Source organism: Ascidiella aspersa, chromosome 3, assembly GCF_963924565.1.
Source record: "Ascidiella aspersa chromosome 3, kaAscAspe10.2, whole genome shotgun sequence".
NCBI lineage: Eukaryota > Metazoa > Chordata > Ascidiacea > Phlebobranchia > Ascidiidae > Ascidiella > Ascidiella aspersa.
This window is the reverse complement of record NC_139449.1, coordinates 30866151-30883607: the sequence shown is the minus strand read 5'-3', so window position 1 is coordinate 30883607 and position 17457 is coordinate 30866151. Positions and strand designations below refer to the sequence as shown.

At 39.0% G+C, this 17457-nt stretch overlaps 2 protein-coding genes across 2 annotated transcripts; both read left to right on the top strand.

Annotated features, from left to right (window-relative positions):
• The first annotated feature begins 382 nt into the window (after positions 1–382).
• Positions 383–9989, top strand: LOC146161563 (uncharacterized). The gene is made up of 8 exons (XM_083384729.1): positions 383–539; positions 1117–1250; positions 4207–4345; positions 5741–5909; positions 6757–6927; positions 7239–7456; positions 8876–9054; positions 9559–9989. The coding sequence occupies exons 1-8, from the start codon at positions 417–419 to the stop codon at positions 9680–9682; spliced, it is 1257 nt and encodes a 418-aa protein (XP_083240855.1). The 5' UTR covers positions 383–416; the 3' UTR covers positions 9683–9989.
• A 2402-nt stretch (positions 9990–12391) lies between these two features.
• LOC146161562 (guanine nucleotide-binding protein G(I)/G(S)/G(O) subunit gamma-7-like) lies at positions 12392–13234 on the top strand. The gene has a single exon (XM_083385522.1). It carries the CDS (start codon positions 12469–12471, stop codon positions 12679–12681), a length of 213 nt encoding a protein of 70 aa, XP_083241648.1. The 5' UTR covers positions 12392–12468; the 3' UTR covers positions 12682–13234.
• The last annotated feature ends 4223 nt before the right edge of the window (positions 13235–17457 follow it).

Sequence of the window (17457 nt, the reverse complement as noted above, 5' to 3'; positions counted from 1 at the left end):
TGTATTTAGACTGTAAAACTTAATATGGTTTTTAGTGGACATGGCTTAGTCTCTAAGCTTTAAGGCCCGTTTACACTACAGCTGAACTGAGCTGAGCAAAGCGTAATTTGGATATAAATTCTATTGTGGCGAGCGTTTCACGCTTTTCTAAACTCAAGCCCAGTGCAGGTATAGAAAAAACGTTACGTTTTGGAGCGATTTTTACGCCCAGTGCAGCTCAATGCACCTCAGTGCATCTGTGGTGTAAACAGGCCTTTAGTGCCTTACTCCTAACGTTCCTGAGCAAGGCAATGGGCAAAAGGAAATAAAATTTTTGTATTAAGGCTAGATAGCCCATGCTGCCTGACATCAATTGCCTACTGTGTCATAACAGATTAAGCCACATTGGTAATTGATAAAACTTATATAATTGCATAATGATGGAACAAAATCCTTTCAACCAGTACGAAGACGACAACATTTTACTTCCGGGGCAATATTGCTTGCAAGTGGGTTCACCTGGCCCCAGTCTGTTAAAGAACGTCGCAAGACTGATGCAGGTAAAGAGTCTTGCCTGACTGTGGTTTCAAATAGTGTAAAGTAGATTAAACAACGGTAAAGCGGCTATCGTGTTTTTGTATTTGACCGTGGTCTAAATACGTGCCACATGCTTATGAGTTTATCAGTGTTGTTAAGACTTAAGTAATTGACTTGACTTAAGTGTACTAAAGTCACTGTTTTTAAATGACTGGACTTGACTTAAATTAGATAGTTTTACTTTTATGCAAATAACTGGAACTTGTATTTTTATGATAATTACTTGGACTGTAACTTACTCACTTAAGGGCTTGACTTAACAAATGACTGGACTTGACGTAAACTTAAGTGCTATTAGATAATTTTTAATAAAACTAACGATTTGTAAAGTTTACAGTTTTTTTATGCACATGACTTGGTCTTACATTTCTATGACCATGACTTGGACTGTAACTTATACTTATTTAAGGACTGGAACAATATCCTTTAAAAATTACTTGTTACAACAATGGTGAAAGTTTCTCTCGGTTTAATTAAATGACCTCGAAACTCATTTTTCTACCTTGTTGTCCGATTCAATCAAAATGAGTTTTTTTTTAGAAAGGTGCGGCTTCCTTGGCGGGAAAATATCGAAATGAAGAAAGCCTACAGTACAGTCCTTTCAGGGGTAGCCACGTCGTTAGACAGGAGTTGGCCAAATTCCTCACTCGTCAATACGGACAAGATGTGGACAAGTAATAAATGAAAGAGATTTTTCTCTTTTTATATTGTCCTTTGTAAAGTCGATGATGTTGTTGTAATGTCCTTAGTAAAATATTTTTAGGAATAGGTACCGGTATTTGGACAAAGAGAGAAAAATTACGTTTGCCTAAGATATTTGAACTCCCCTATACATACCTATATATTGGAATTGTATTATTTCCCTGAATTTTTGTGCTCGTGGAACATGTTAAATCACATGTGTGCTAAGATTGAAAAACGGCATTTCGAAAAGACATGTTTATAACACCAGCTGCTGGCAAAGACAAATTTATATAAGCTACATATAGGCTAGTTGTACCCAACCTTCAGTATAGCTTTCAAAGTTTTCGCATGGTTGCACATATTCAACTGGCATGTTTTTTAAGGCCTGAGCTTTCACTTGGTCCAATGCTTTTCAACACCCGAGAATTTTGTGGTTTTGTGTGGGTGTTAGGCGGGGTCGGGGAGATATTGTATAAATCCAACCCTGATGGCTGTTTTATTTTTATATTTTTTTTATTTTTTTTTATTTTTTTTTTTATTATTTTTTTTTTTTTTTTTTTTTTTTTCTGCCAAGCACTTGATATTGCTTCGTCGATAATATTGTTATTAAACAATAGGAAAACAAATCGTAGCCATTACTAATGTTTTGTCGCTAAACGTAACCGTTTTGCTTTGTTTCAAGACCTTCAGCGATTACTCTACACCAGAGGTTCCCAACGTGGGCGGTACCGCCCCCTTGTGGGCGTTGGCGAGTTACAAGGGGGCGTTTTGAGTCTTTTCATAATTTGGGGGGCGCTGAACGCACATAAGGGGGCGTTACATAAAAGTACTTATATCAAAATTTTATGAAAAGTTCACATAAAAATAGTAACAAACAGCACTGTAGGACGTAGGTAACTTTTAACCTTAAATGGCAACTTCCGTACTGCGAACTTGTACTAGTTTCCCGACCATTGTTACGTAATAATTGGCTTTCTTATGTAAAGCTGTTGGTTGCTGTTGCGTTTCACCGTTTTATACGGGGCAAAATGTTTGTATATTTAAAGCAGGGGTCGCCCATCTACGGCCCTCTACCCACCGCCTCTTTGACAAATAGACACCAGTCCATTTTAAATACTTTTTGACTATTTTAACTTAGCACAGACAAAAAATTTTCGCGCTTCGCGCGAATCATCTTTCTACGTCCTCTTTGTTTACGTTTTGATGCTGTCTTTCGAATAGATCAGCGCTCCTTTACCGTTGGGACGTGGAAGCAGGGCCGGATTTAGACCATGAGAGGCCCTAGGCCAGTGGTTCTCAACCTTTTTTTAACTTACGGACCGGTAAAATTTCAAAACAAATTTTGCGGACCGGTGGACCTTAAACAATCAAAATCGAAAAATGCAAATATGACAAAAGTATGCAACTTAAATTCATTGAGCAATTTGCTGCTGTTTTTTTTTTATATCATACGTGTTATACGTGGTTCTATTAAAGTTTTTCATATACAACTGATCCTAAAATTTACGACTTAAACGATCAGTAGCCTAATTTTAAACAGTTGGGCACAACACTTGCACCATTGTGAAGTACGATAAAGTCCAAAGTAGACCATTAACTCTATGTTACGTCACAATGTTGAAAATTACTAAGCTGGCGAAGTTCTAAATTTGGTGGACAAGCAATCAGCATCTTGCATTTTGTAGTTGAGATTTAAGATTGTAATATATTTGGCGGACCGGCAGGAAAGTTGACGCGGACCGGCACCGGTCCGCGGACCGGCGGTTGAGAACCACTGCCCTATAGGCTATTCCATTTGTGAGGCCTCTCCTTATTTTTGAGCTCAGAATTTCTCTCTAAACAATACCATATGTCATTGCTTAATGTTCAAAATATAAGTGCATTAAACTCCTCGCTCTTTTCATTTTCCACTAAGAATAAATATTTAGTTTTTAAAAAATTGAAGGCAGTTTTGCTTTTACAGCCATCAAATAGACTAAGACTAGACTACAATTTTTTTTTCTAGCTTTTGTCAAAGCAAAATCATCCAAAAGTTCATTAAAATTTATCTGTTTAAGTTTGTCACTCTCAATGCACAGAATGCTCAGTAAGGACAACCTTTCTTGAGAGACATTGTAGATCTCAGTTTATTGTTGATGCTTTTGAGCCTTGAGAAAGATCTCTCTCTTAGCAGAGAAGGTTCAGGCAGACTGCGCGTAATAATGACTGTTTGCAACGTGGTTGAAACCAATTATGTATAGAATTACAAACTTCAAAACCGAATTTCGAGGCCCCTGGACGTCGAGGCCTTAGGCTTCAGCCCGCCTAGCCTATTGGTAAATCCGGCCCTGCGTGGAAGGCTGCCAAGTGTGTCGCGGACAAACGAAAAACGTATTCAAAAATATTAGACATATATTTTTTAACATTTTTTATTTTTTTCGCCAATGTAACAAACTAGCAGGAAATTTAAAAGAAATGCCGGTATACCCCAAAAAAATCGCCAGGTGCGCCCGGACTTAAAAAGATTAACAAACACTATTACACTTTTCATTAGTAAAATGGATGAAAAAATTCCGAGGCCCGCCTGATTCACAGTTGTTCTAACATTTTTCTTAGTTAACATTTTGTGCGGCCCACAGAGACCTTTATGATTTTGGTTGGTGCCCGCGACTAGAAAAGGATTTAAAGTAGAAAATATATGAATTTTTCCTGGTAATGACATAACCTGGTGAAATAATGTATCTATAAATTCCCAGAGTGAATGTATGTTAGACAACCTAAAATATGACTGACAGCTTATCGATACGAAAGTAAAGACAATATGATGTTAAACTATACGATTAATATAATACTTTACTGATACGCTAGATTAGGGGGCGATATGAAATAATATTGAGCCCAAGGGGGCACTAGTGTAAAAAAGGTTGGGAAACACTGCTCTACACATTTGCATTGGTGCGTTTTTAGGGCTGATCTGTTCATAACATGTGGCGCCACGGCAGGAATGGATCTGCTGTTGAAAACGCTTTTCACAAGCGAGCAAGTCGTTTTCGTCGAGAACCCGACTTATATGATCTTCGTGAAGCATCTGCTGAGAGAAGGAAGGGTAAAAACTATTAGAAAGACATGTGTAGCTATAGCAAATCATCGTTTCAGACCGACTGAAGGACCTCTGCGGGAATCAAATAACAAACAATTTTAGCAAAATATCATTTTGTTATATATAAACTGTTGCTACCAGGCATGGTAATATAAATCAAAAAACAGCTCCTCTGGTAATTGTAATTGTTAACCAACGTTTCTGCAACCTATACAAGCCGCCTTCATCAGGGTGATTGACACTGAACGCTCGTACAATAAATGGAAAGGAAAAAAAGGAAAAAAGCAGAAATAAACCTTCAAAGGCCTAGAGGCAGTCGCTCATTATTTTCTTATCGTTTTGTTGCTCGCGTTTATTTCTGCTTTTTTCCTTTTTTTCCTTTCCATTTATTGTACGAGCGTTCAGTGTCAATCACCCTGATGAAGGCGGCTTGTATAGGTTGCCGAAACGTTGGTTAACAATTACACTTACCAGAGGAGCTGTTTTTTTATTTATAATTTTGTTACTCGTTTTTTTGCTGATGGCCAAATTTCCTTTGCATAGTTTAATAATGTTTTAACACTAATTTCTGATGTTTAGGTTTCGTTATAATATTTTTTTAAATTATAAATTGGCTTGTCCAAGGTTCTTCACACGCTGAATGGGTAAAAGCCTGTGAGACAAACTAATAAGTAGTTTTCCACCATACCACGTAAGTGTACATTATTGAGTAAATTGGGGCTTCGTAGTCCAACCAAAAATTCGAGTCAGACTACACGTAAAACTATTCGAGTCTCGAGTCCGGCGTGCATACATACATCGGTACAGTGTAAATTGTAAAAGTGGAATAACATAAGGTGGACTATTTCACAGCCTACTTTTTTGGTATATGAGTTGTATAACCCCCATTTATAGCTTGCGCTATTTTCACTTTTTTTATAACAGGCAAAGCACAAGGCTACGTGTCATAAATTTAAACGGTGCGGAATTGGAAGTCGTTAAGATTCGACTTTTTTTAGCCGATGTTGTACTCAAGTTGTTTCAAACACCCTATAACACAGCGCTGCCGGTAATAGATAGCTAATGTAAAGACGTGCAAGCCTAACTTGGCAAGGTGTAAGCCAGGGGTGTCCAACTCTTCTTCCCGCGCAAAAGTTTAGTAACTGCTTCTTTCTAATGTTAAAAGCTTTTTACAAAAAATCAAAACGTTTATTTAAATGAAAAACATTTGTTTATTTAATCATTGCGTGCCATTCGGACGTCTACCGATACTAACACTTGAAATCGTCTACGATCCGATATTATCAGACAACCCTAAGAACGAGCTAGGAAGAAATCAACAATGGCTAAGAATCTGGGTGTTAGTATTTTTAGGACCTATGCTTGTTCTAACACTGTCAGTTACCCCAAACATTATCTCAGGTCAAGGTCGCCCATGTTACAATGGAGGATGACGGAATGGACCTGGATGATTTGGAAAAGCAGGTTCTGGCCCTTCCCAGCATTGAACTGACCGAGCAAAGGCCGTTTAGAGCGGCGGTCTACTGCATCGCTACTCACCACAATCCAACTGGCTGCTGTTTGTCTTCTGGTAATATTTCTTGATTCTGAATACGCGTGTTCGACAACACTGGATCGGTGCCCACACCCGATAACAAGTGGTAGTATCGGTACTCGTCCGATACCGATACTTGATATTTCGGACGAGGTATCGCGAACCGAATCGTGACCAATGACGTCATTACTATGCCAAAAAAGGGAAAATAAATCAAATTGAAACTGTCAAAGGCAGTTTTTCCGAGGTTATTAAGCCAAAATTCCAAAAAAAAAAAATTTGCCAAAAATTTATTAAGCCAAAAGGAAGTTTAGTTACATACAGATGTTAACCTTTCAGTTTGTTTTATTGTTTGGTATAGAATCCCCCCTGTGGATCGCATATGATGACTGACATTTCTAAATTAATTTGGCATCAGATCAGAACCGATATCATTCTAGTCGGACTAGTACTGAGTTTGCCACTTGGCGTCTGGTATCCAATTTGATATTATCGGATATTTCTAATAAAAAGGAATCAAAACATCCCCAAACCAATCCATAAGCACAACTTTATTTTTTGTTTAGAAAAAATTGTTTCAAACCAATTGCCAATAGTTTTGAAAAGTGAATTAGCTAAAATAGTACATCTGCTTAATGGTGAAAATAACGGCCCAAATAGACGTTAAAAGCGACATGCTTTATTTAAACGTTTCGGCAATTTCTAATGCCATCATCAGTGATGCCATCATCAAAAATTGTGAATGCCATCATCAAAATTGCCGAAACGTTTGGAAATAAAGCATGTCGCTTTTAACGTCTATTTGGGCCGTTATTTTCACCATTAAACTTATGAACAGATCCGTATATAGTGTTCCATAGTACATCTGCATTTTGTAAAACAGAAAAATGTCGACGACTTGTCCGACTTGCCCGCGACCACCAGCTTCTGATAGTCACAGATGACGTCTACAATGCGTTAAACTACGAAACCGACCCTGCCGACCCGGAAAAGTTCGCATTTTCCCCGCAGCGCCTTTTCGCTTACGACAACAAGAGTGACGCGGATTACAAGGGTAACTTGTGCATGGTGATCTATATTGGGGGTGCAAGCGTTTGCTTGCGTTTAGCGAAATAGAAATAGCTTTTCATTTGTTTTTTTGCCAGCAATTTGCGTGTGATTTGTTCATTTAAAGCATTCTTACTGGGCACAATTAAAAAGGGGTGGTGGAACGAGGCGTTAGATGCAGCTTCGTGTTCCGTATAAGAAAGACAACTGCAGAAAGGAGCTAAAGGAAAAAGGCAATTTGACTGGGCCAGATCGCAGTTGTACACACTTGTGTAAGGTGTATAAGAGTTTTATGTTCGAATGTAACTCGTTTTACAGGGAACGTGGTGGCGAACGGCTCCTTCTCCAAGATCGCCGGTCCCGGTCTTCGTCTGGGCTGGTACGAACTTCCCAAACGTGTTGGCGACCTGCTGGAGCAGACCTACCTGGTTCACAGCGGCTCTGGAATGAGCGCATTTCTATCCAACATCATGGGAGAAGCTCTGGCTAACGGAGACATGGACGAGCACTTGCAGATTGTCAGAAAGGAATATAAGGTTGATGTCTTGAGCTGTCTTTGGTTACACCTTTTGGAGACCGCAACTATTTTAACTAAGCATGTAAACGAAATTATGGCCCAAACGAATACTGGCACCTGTAGTGCACATTTTATAAAACAAGCGTAGAAATGAGCATTACAGAACCAAATTTGCACCCGAAAAAAAATTTCGGCTAATATAGGCTACTATTATTACTAACCGTGTTCTACATTCACTGAAAAATTATGCTTCGGGAAGAAAGAATTAAACCGCGTTTTTGTCTAGTCCTGACAGTTCGTCCAACCCTGTGAATGTAGTCCACCGGGTTTCCAGGACGTGTACTGCAGCGCGACTCCTTTATAAGTGAAAAATGCGCTAGATTCAAAACCAAACCATGGTGAAGCAAATTGGTTTTAGCACCTGCTCCCTAGTGGAGACAGGTTGCCAGAGGACTGGGCGCATACACTACTGGCTTGCTCAGGAATTCCAGGCCTCCCCTTGACAATGGGAAGATTCGAGCCACAACCCTTACCTGTTTGAGCGGGTGCTCCAAATGTGCGGTGCTACCGCTTCTTCTTCTTTCGTGTGTCAAACACGGAGCTCTGTTGACGAGAGTCATTTCAGAGTGTCAATATCGAGGTCTTTGAGACCTCGTTCCCCGTGGGGTGGGCGGTAGGTGGTACATTCCTCCAGGATGTGGTCCGCAGTTTGGTGGTGGGCGCCACATATGCAAGCCGGATTGTGGGTCAAGCCCCACTTCAGCATTGACATTCCGAAACAGCCGACGCCAGTACGGAGGCGGTTAAGATTAACGTGCCACCGCTGCGTAAGATAAACTCGTACACGCAGGAAAGGGTGTTATACCTTCCAATACCTGTGATAAACTCGTTTAATGTGTTCTGGCGTGCCTTATTGGTAAAGATTATCGACGACTTGAACTTATTTAGTTAGCGTTAAAGCATCAACGAAATACAATGGTCAGGGTGTTGCTGCGTAAATTGCTTTGCTAGCACTGCATATTACCAAGCCGAATATGAAAAGGGTATTATCTTGGATTTGCTAAACCTTGCTGTAATTTCTTACAAAATAATATAATTAAACGCTAACAACCAATTTAATCAACGTCTAAATTAGTGAGCGGTATCGATAGCTTAAACTTGTTCGTACCGGGGTCCTTGTATCAAACTTATTTAGCCGTTTCTTTAGGAAACCTTCTTAAACTTGGTTCCATTCGACATTACTAGTTTTACTGACATAAGAACCTATTATAAATAGGGCAACTGATTTCGTAGTTTCTGCTGGCTGACGGTGCATTGTACAAATCATTATCAATTTTGCTTTGTGATTTAAAAAATAATGTAGCCTAAATATAAATAGTAGGCCTAAATATGCAATTCAAATATGAAGAGTATTCTATCCACAATGTCCATATTTAAGGAACGTATGGAGACTGTGAAATCATTTCTCGATTACCGGTTGAAATCACTCAATGTCACAAGATCGCGTCCTTCTGGTGGCGTGTTTTTGTGGGTTAGACTTCCAGAAGGGGTTTCTGCTGCCGAGGTCTTACAGGAATGCAAGAGGACAAGCACCGTTACATTTCTTCCTGGAAATCAGTAAGCTAAGTCAATTTAAGTTTAATGGCCATTTCCTAGTGATATGAAACCCTTTCATTACTTAGAATAACGATGTGTAATAGCAGCCTTGCAAAGTATTGTAAAAATGAATGACGGCGTTATGAACTCTATCGAAACGGCCTAACACCTAATAAAACTTACAAAAGGGACCTGAAATCCATACGCACTTTTATTTTCTCCTATTGAAAAATATAAACAATAACCCACTGAATTGCCTAAATCTAAACAACTATATTTTAGATGGAATAGTATGAAGACGGGAAATATGTCGTTTTTTTTAAAACGGAAATTGTTCTGACGCCTTTAACAAATTAATTCTAATCAATCTTTCTAATTTTTAATTAATATTTGTTGTTATTTTAAATTCGTATATCTACTTCTAAAAATTCTTAATGAAGGCTATGTTTTACAAACTGTTGTCTTGGTCATTGAACGGATCATCTTAATCTAAAAGAGTTCCCTAAATTTTATGTTTTTATGCAGGTCATCTGTGGTGGGCGATTTCAAAAACTGTCTTCGCCTGAGTATCGCCTTTTATAACTCTACTGAGTTAAAAATAGCAATGGAAAATTTTTGTATTGCAATCCAGGCAGTTCTGCATAACTGAGATCTTACCAAGTTGCTTTAGGAGTTTGTCGGCAAAGGTTTATGGAGTCTTCTCGTCATTGTCTGTGTATTTGTATATTTGTATAGTGCTACATTTTCCAATTTGTTGATTTTCCACGTGTAAAAATATAAAATTCATTCACAGTAGGCCTACTAAATTACGCGATTGTTGAATTCTCACATTTTTGGTTGCATAAGGAAATCTATAGGTTTAACCCCGCAGAAAAACAGGCTAAAAGTTCAACTCTTGCAGCACGATAAGTGTGTCGCAAAGCACAAATATGTGTTTTATTTTAAGGTGTAAAGGTTTTGCAAACACAAAACAAGTTAGTAAGTAGCCTACGGAATTACGTTTGAGCTAAAATATTGTTGTTAACTTTATCTCTAAATCGTACACAGCCAGACTAATATTTATATTACGAAATCGGACATTGTGTTGTTCGTATTATTTTTTGTTCCAAGGCGAGTCCCCACTTTGACCGACTTGATACATTTTAGTTTCTGTCTATGTTACAATTCGAGATTAATTGCGGTTTGAGAAGGCCATTTTCGCTCTGTTGGCATTGTACAATAAGCAAACTGTTCTCATCCGCAATCAAGCGCAGCGCAGAGCAAAGGCTTGTCGTTAAGGCCTAATTCCTTCGTCATTTCCGTCGCATCATTATCCGCTCGCAGAGCTGCCGAGAAGACGCATACCACGTTCAGTCGGCCTGACTCTAACCGCTTGCTTCTATTAGGCTTGTAGGGCAGCTAGCCGACTTTCGTGGTGCTTAGACTGCAGTTGCTGCTATACTATCTTGCTCGATTTTGAAGGCATACGGCAGTCTGTTGCAAATGCAGGATGTTAGAGTTTGACGATTTATAGCAAGTATTAGCTTGAAAAAAAGATTAAAATTTCGCCAAATTGTGCTTGTTATATGTTGGAAACTATTCATACTTGCAGATAATTTTGATATGTGTATTGCCATTAGGTTAACCCCCAAGGAAAACGCAGCAGATACATATTTTAAAACCATACCTGTTCTCCCTAATAGCGTATAGGCTAAACATTATCCCATTTAAACAAATGAGCTATCTCTGTAAGGCTTCTTTAATTATTTATAAGAGTTCAGCCTGCATCTAACAACAAATATGACGTGTGACCTTCGGTTTGTGAAACTTAATTTTGTACACTCCAGGAAGTTGACACTAATGGAATAAATGATGCTTGGCCCCGTTAACAGCAAAGAGGCAGAGACTGCTTAGATAGACAACAGTCCACACCCAGCCCACATTGCATTTCCGCCTATTTGAGCACGCAACTAGGTTTGACATAGCAGGCTTCTATTAGTCAATGAAAAGTTAAATTGAATTGCCCATCGAATACTTTACCAAAGTGTTTTTCACCATAGAAAATGTAAAACACTTTGACAAAGAAAGGTTAATGGTAGAGCTTTTATGTATTCACTAAATCGACGTAAAAATGAGGAAAGTTTAATCAGTTATTTCAATAAAATATTGATTCTCAAACGCGGGTAAGTTATTTAAAAAATTGTGACTTTTTATCGTGTAATTAAATAGCAAATAGAAGTTAGGACCAGCTATTAACTTAAAAGGTAATGCTATGCACGGCTAAAGAGGCGAAATTCAACTTAACCCCTTGGTATTCCTGCTTGCATTTCATTCAGAAGAAGTTATCGTTTATCTGTTTTCAAAACCACCTTTTTCAATTGAATATCTCATTGTCATGATATCAATTTGGCATTCAGTACTTAGAAGTTAAGGGTTGAAAAGTATAAAGCGTTGGCTCTGTTTCTAAATTATGACTGTGGCGTCACAGGAAATGTTGGTTTAAGGAAGGTCCCCTTTGCTAAATGTCATGTATGACGTTTCCCTAAAGCGTTAAGTCGTTTGTAGGAACTGTTCCTGTTTCGAATTTCAAGGCTGGCACGTCAATCATGGTTGAACAACGTTTGGTGACGCAATACAGAGCTGATAAATTAACTTTAGCAAAGCAACAAAAACAAAGGTTTGCATAGGTCTGATCACGAGTTAAAATAATTTGTAATATTTCAAATTAGCATGTATTGAGAGCACAAAGTTGATAATTATATTTTCCCGTTGGCGAAAATGCATCTTTTTATTTTTGTTAATCAAATTTTTTACTTAATTTAGAATGTGGTAAAATATGTATTTAACCAAACAAAAATGTGGAATATTAAGTTGCCCCGATGTAGTATTCCAGCTTACATGTTAACCTTGTTTTATTTTCTGCTCCGATTGCTTATGTTAAAACCTGGCAAGACTAACTGTGCAAAGTAGGAATTCGTTCAAGACATCACGATCATCGTTTCTCGTTCCAAACTATACAGCATTACTTAGTCTTATGCCACGACCTAACCTGCAAAACTACAAGTACAGCATCGCTGGTAGACCTATCGCCTTTAGCTACTGCAAAAGTTTTTATTTTATACGAATATAGGAAAATATAATAAGAGAAAGTAATGAATAGATAAATGAAATAGAGGAAAGCAAACCCATCGAAATAATCTTTATTATATTGGAATTATAGGCTATTACGTAACTTAAATCTGTTTTTTTATTGTACTCCGGTCATTATGTAGCGCGATATTTTTCCTTTTCAAGTTGTTTTTCATTCCAAATGACCTAAAAAAATGCCACACAGGTTTATCAAAAATGTGACTAATTAAACCATCCGCTTTCCAGGTCCTGCTTAGGTAACCATTAAGGGCATATTATGGCAACAATGACCTTATCGTCCTTGTAACAAAACAACTAGCTCTCGCGATGGCCACTAAGGAGCGCCAGCAAATGCAGAGCCTCGAAAAAGTTGTCCAGCAGCTGCGGCTCGAGTGCGACATCGAGCGGATACCAGTTTCGGTGGCAGCCAAGGAGCTGGTCGAATATTGCAACAGCGAAATGCCCAACGACTATCTCATCACTAAGACTCCCAGCGCCGTCAACCATCACATTAACGACAAGCCGTGTCCCGTTCTGTGACGGCCCTGTAAATACCCAGGCGGCCCCGTAAAAACGAACAGAGCTGAATTGCGGCCTGATTCTCGTTTATTTCCGATGATTGCCAAACTTTCTCTGTTGCGAATGTACGCGCTTTGTTGCTTCGCCAAGTCCACTGCGAATTATATTGAGCCACAATAAAATTGTGCAAGCTTCGTTTTTTGGTCATTGTAATGATTTTTTATTGAAACAATCTTAAAATTGAACTTGCCACAAATTAAGTTTATTAGATAGCAATCAAAAATAGCATTTATATGATTTGAAAAAAGTCTACAAACAGTTTAAAGTCCCGCATATTCCAATTTAAAAAATTATTCACAGCATGGCATATACGTAAAGATAATGTTCAATAACACAGCACAACACTATATAATGTGATCTATATCCAATCTATTAAAATGACGGATATGACTACATCCAATACCTAAGTTGTTTTAATTGCATGCAAATTAGTGATACGGAAATAGTCCAATTTAAAAAGCAAAGCTGTTGTTCGTTGTAACAAGTGTGCCAATAATTAAGTACTACGATGTGACAGCACTATATCGCTAATAAAAGAAAATAAATTAGTCATATAGAAACGGGGGTGATTCGTTGCAAAATATTACAGAAATGTTGCGTTTTCCTTATTGTCGTTCCATACGTTGACCTATCTACTAAACTAAAGCGCTTGTAACAAATCGGCAACACATGCGTAATATGACCATGTGGTTTACGCAGGAAACATCAACTTCTGCGCGGAACTGGCGAACAGCTTATCTTCCAACAAGCAAGTAATGAAGTGTTTCAACTTCTTGTTGTAAACAGTGCAGCTATATAGGCAGTAAGCTATTTTACAGCACGTGGCTAAAAGAGAGGCGACATATTATATTCCCATAACAACACAAGTGAATTAAAGTTGCTAACTTTACAGCAGTCTAGATTCTTTGTGCTTGTGTTGACGCTTATTCAAAACAGAAGACAACTTAAAACATGCCCAAATTAAGAACTTTAATCAAAATGTCTGTTCACTTTCTTTGATCCCAGTGAAGCCACAAGCATCCTAATAGCCGTTGAAGGAAATGGGGCAAAGGTCCTTTGGACACGCCTTTTAACTTTACTGTTTATCGTATCGTCAAAATAGAGCATCAGAAAAGGCAGGAAATGCATTCACTGTTGCCACCTGTGGGTGTCTGTGAATACTCGAGTTTTATGCCTAGTTTTACAGTGTGTCCATTTGTTAATTAGGGAAAATAAAATTTATTTGCTTTATATATGCAATTGTGGACAGTTTTCAATATTGTAAAAAGGGTTACGTTGATTTTCACCCGGCGCCTTTCGAGTATAGTTGTTTATGTTTAAATCGTTAAGCTCAAGAAAAAAACACAAAAAGAAAAGTAAAAGCAGTCAATCGGCATTAATAACTGCTCAAGATATAGTGGCTTGCCGTCCCTAATGCTCAATTATGTTATACGGAAAAAAGACCGCAGACAAATTGCTTACATACAGAGTACAGACATTATACAAGGACCTTGAATGAGTTTGCAGCAAACCTTCGATCCCACATTAAACGAGCCTGCTGATTAACCTTCGTAACAAACCGCCACTGCGCATTATCGTGTATGCAAAACAGTTATTGTGCAAGCAAGCAAAACAGTCATTTTGCTGGGCATCGGCCGCCTGACCCCTTGGTCCTACCCCGCTCGCCCACCACGTGACTCGCGTATGAGGCCCAAAGACTTCCCCTCGTCACTTCCGCCCTTTGATTCTTGGCGCTCTAGTGGCGCCGGGCGATAGTAGCGTCATGAAACGAACGCGCTCTCATGCCTTCACTCACCCACAAACCACTCTCTCTCTATAGCGTGCTTAGTTCGTCATAGCTTCGCCAGGCCGATTCGCTAAAGCATGGACGTCGACGCGCTAGAGATCAGGATGTTTACGGTTCGAAGACGAGCAGAGGCGCAGCACACTAAACGCCTTCAATGCTCGATACGATCGAATCTCAGAGTCGCCTGATTTGTCGTTGCCCTGCTTTTGTAGCTGAACGGGCGTGGGCTCTTGAGAATCATGAGAGTGTCACGAAAAAGGCAGGAAATTATAAACGTTTTGCAACTGCTTGTCCGGCCGGGTTGCCTATTTTACGGGAAAGCGCTTTAATTCGTAGAAACATAGAAAAGTTTTCAAGTGAATGTGAAACGTATATGATACGTGCTATGTTATGTAGCTCTGAGCATTGTAACTTTCAGCCGTCTCAAAAACATTTGGTCCAGAAAGCGAAAAAGCCAAGGAAGCGGGGTAATTTCATGCTGTTTTAAATTAGTGTAGGTGTTGAAAATATTAGTAGTATGCCGTTTCGCTCAAGGACATAGAAAAAAATACACCTGGTTCGAAAACTAAAAGCATCCTTTGAGAGTAATGAGAATTCGAATTATATCACTGAAAAGATTAGTTAACTTCACTTCGTGTTATAAAAGCTCCCTGGATATAACCACCCTCTCGACTTAAGGTTGTATATTTGTATAACTACTATATATAGCCTTTATAAATAGTTATCAACTCCACGCAATTCCGACGTTAAAACTACACCCAGCTTCCGGTAACCAATTATTTCGACGCCTTTGGTGATGAAAAAAGCATTTGGTGATGTGAAAAGCGATAACACGTATTGTGATAGCGCGGCGTTAGCCGGCATCCGACAGGTTGTTTTCCCAGGGGTCATCTGATTAGATTTAGCCGGACGGGTCGGGGACCTACATGGATAGTGCCACGAAAATCAATTCCAACCATGGGCAAAAACGGACACCTTTTATTCTTATTTTTAACGCGTGTTTTTTACCTACCCTCAGCGGGCTAATTTGACAGTTGTAAGGGGGTAGCTTGACAGTAATACAAGATGCTATCACCCAACGCTGACTATAGCAAATACGATAAACCAGACTTTTCAAATGTTCAAAGGTCGTCCTAGATATTTTAAATCAATGATAATAATTAAATAGATTTAGGGTCTTAATTCTCGGAATAGAAAAAAGGAAAATTACACTACTAAGGTTCACAACCAATGGTCTTTCGTCTTTCACGCAAAAGAACACCGTTCTTATAGAGTCACGGGGCGATTTTTAAGCGATTAAATCCTCACAGCCAGCTAACTCGCTTCTGTTCTTTCTTTAGCGATGTCCCGATTCTACGCTTTTAGCGTAAAGCCGCGGCATAATGTCAGATCGCACATTAGGCAGCAAAACGGCAGAGCGCAGCGCTAGTAAAAGCAAAAGCTGATCGCATCGGTCGCTCAAAGTGCAGCTGAGGCTGTCACATCGTGATGCCATTTGAATTTTGCCTAAAGGTTAGCCCGCAGTTCGATATAGTTTTTGTCCTGAGCTGTTGTAATAACATTGTGCTACTGTATAGCATGCGAAAGCTAGTGGGGCGAATAGATAGAAACGAGGGTTATTTTTTGTTTGTTGAAATAGCCTAAAACGTTTTCTTGTTTACACTGAAGCATAGTGTTCACCTCTGCAGCTCTGCTAGTCGTTTATTTTTTTAATTTCCTAAAGACGGTTTTGAGAAATAATTTCACACAAAAAGTGTGCTGTGGCAACTTTATACTTATTCAGATAGCAACTTTGGTCAACTTTTTATATAAGTTTATATTAATCACAGAGTCTAAGCATACATACTCGACTCTAAACGGAACGTATTTTACTTTTAAAGAGAACAGGACAGGCCTCAAAGATAGCCATCTAACGCTCGAAATGTCAGCGGCTAGCTAAATAAGAATGGCGTACGTAGCGGGCGTAGTAGAACCAGTCGTGGTGGCCCGAAATGTTTAGGTATAGCGCGGTACTACAGAGCCGTAAAGACGTAATTGCGCGCGTTCGACGATCATCGATGAAAATAGGCTTGTGCTAAGGCGCGTACGTCATCCAAACGACGAACGCGTTGCTCAGGCAACAAACATAGGCGTAAACGTTTTTACACAATGTAAGTAAAAGATTAAGTAATTTCCAAACATGTGGCCATTTAACCGAGCCAATTATGTTTTTCGATTTGCTAACAAGAGACTACCGTGCTATACATACACAAATATTATAAATTTCGGAGACCAAAAATAGTATTGGGAATGCCGTTTCTTCGGTTTGCACCGCACACTTGCAACAAACTGCTAGACTGCTAACTTATCCAATGGTGCTACAGGGGCCATGCCCCCCCAAAAAAAAAATATTAATTTTTTACTTCTAAAAATTTGTTTTGTAGCATTTATGAGCAGTACAACAATTGATCAAAGGCATACCACACCTTCAATTGTCATACACTGTTACGTCACAAACGATGTAGCTATTATTACGTTTGTTATGCTTATTAATCTGTAGCTTTACTAATTTTTAGTTCATTTGTTTTCTGCTCTTTGAATGTTTTTTAAAGCATTGCGTTAAAACTCAGTCAGTTGATGCTCGAAACGGTTTGCTAGCATATTTATTTTTGTTAGATACGGCAGTTCACACAATGGCAAAAGCTAAACAAAAAAAGTTCAAATTTTTTATCCCCCACCCAATTTTTCGGCTGGCTACGCCACTGGCAACAAACTTGTGACCTGCTGTAGTTCGCCGTTTCTAGTTAGCGTCGGTCGTCGGGCGGCAAAAGGCTCGTTAGATCGCAGGGCAAAGTCGTTTCGCTTCGCCCAAATTTGATCGCCTTCGCAATTTGGGTCAATTTTCATTGTTGCACGTCAGAGCGAGCGCGGGGAAAAAGAGTTGCGGCGATAGACAGCGAGGGGGAAGGTAA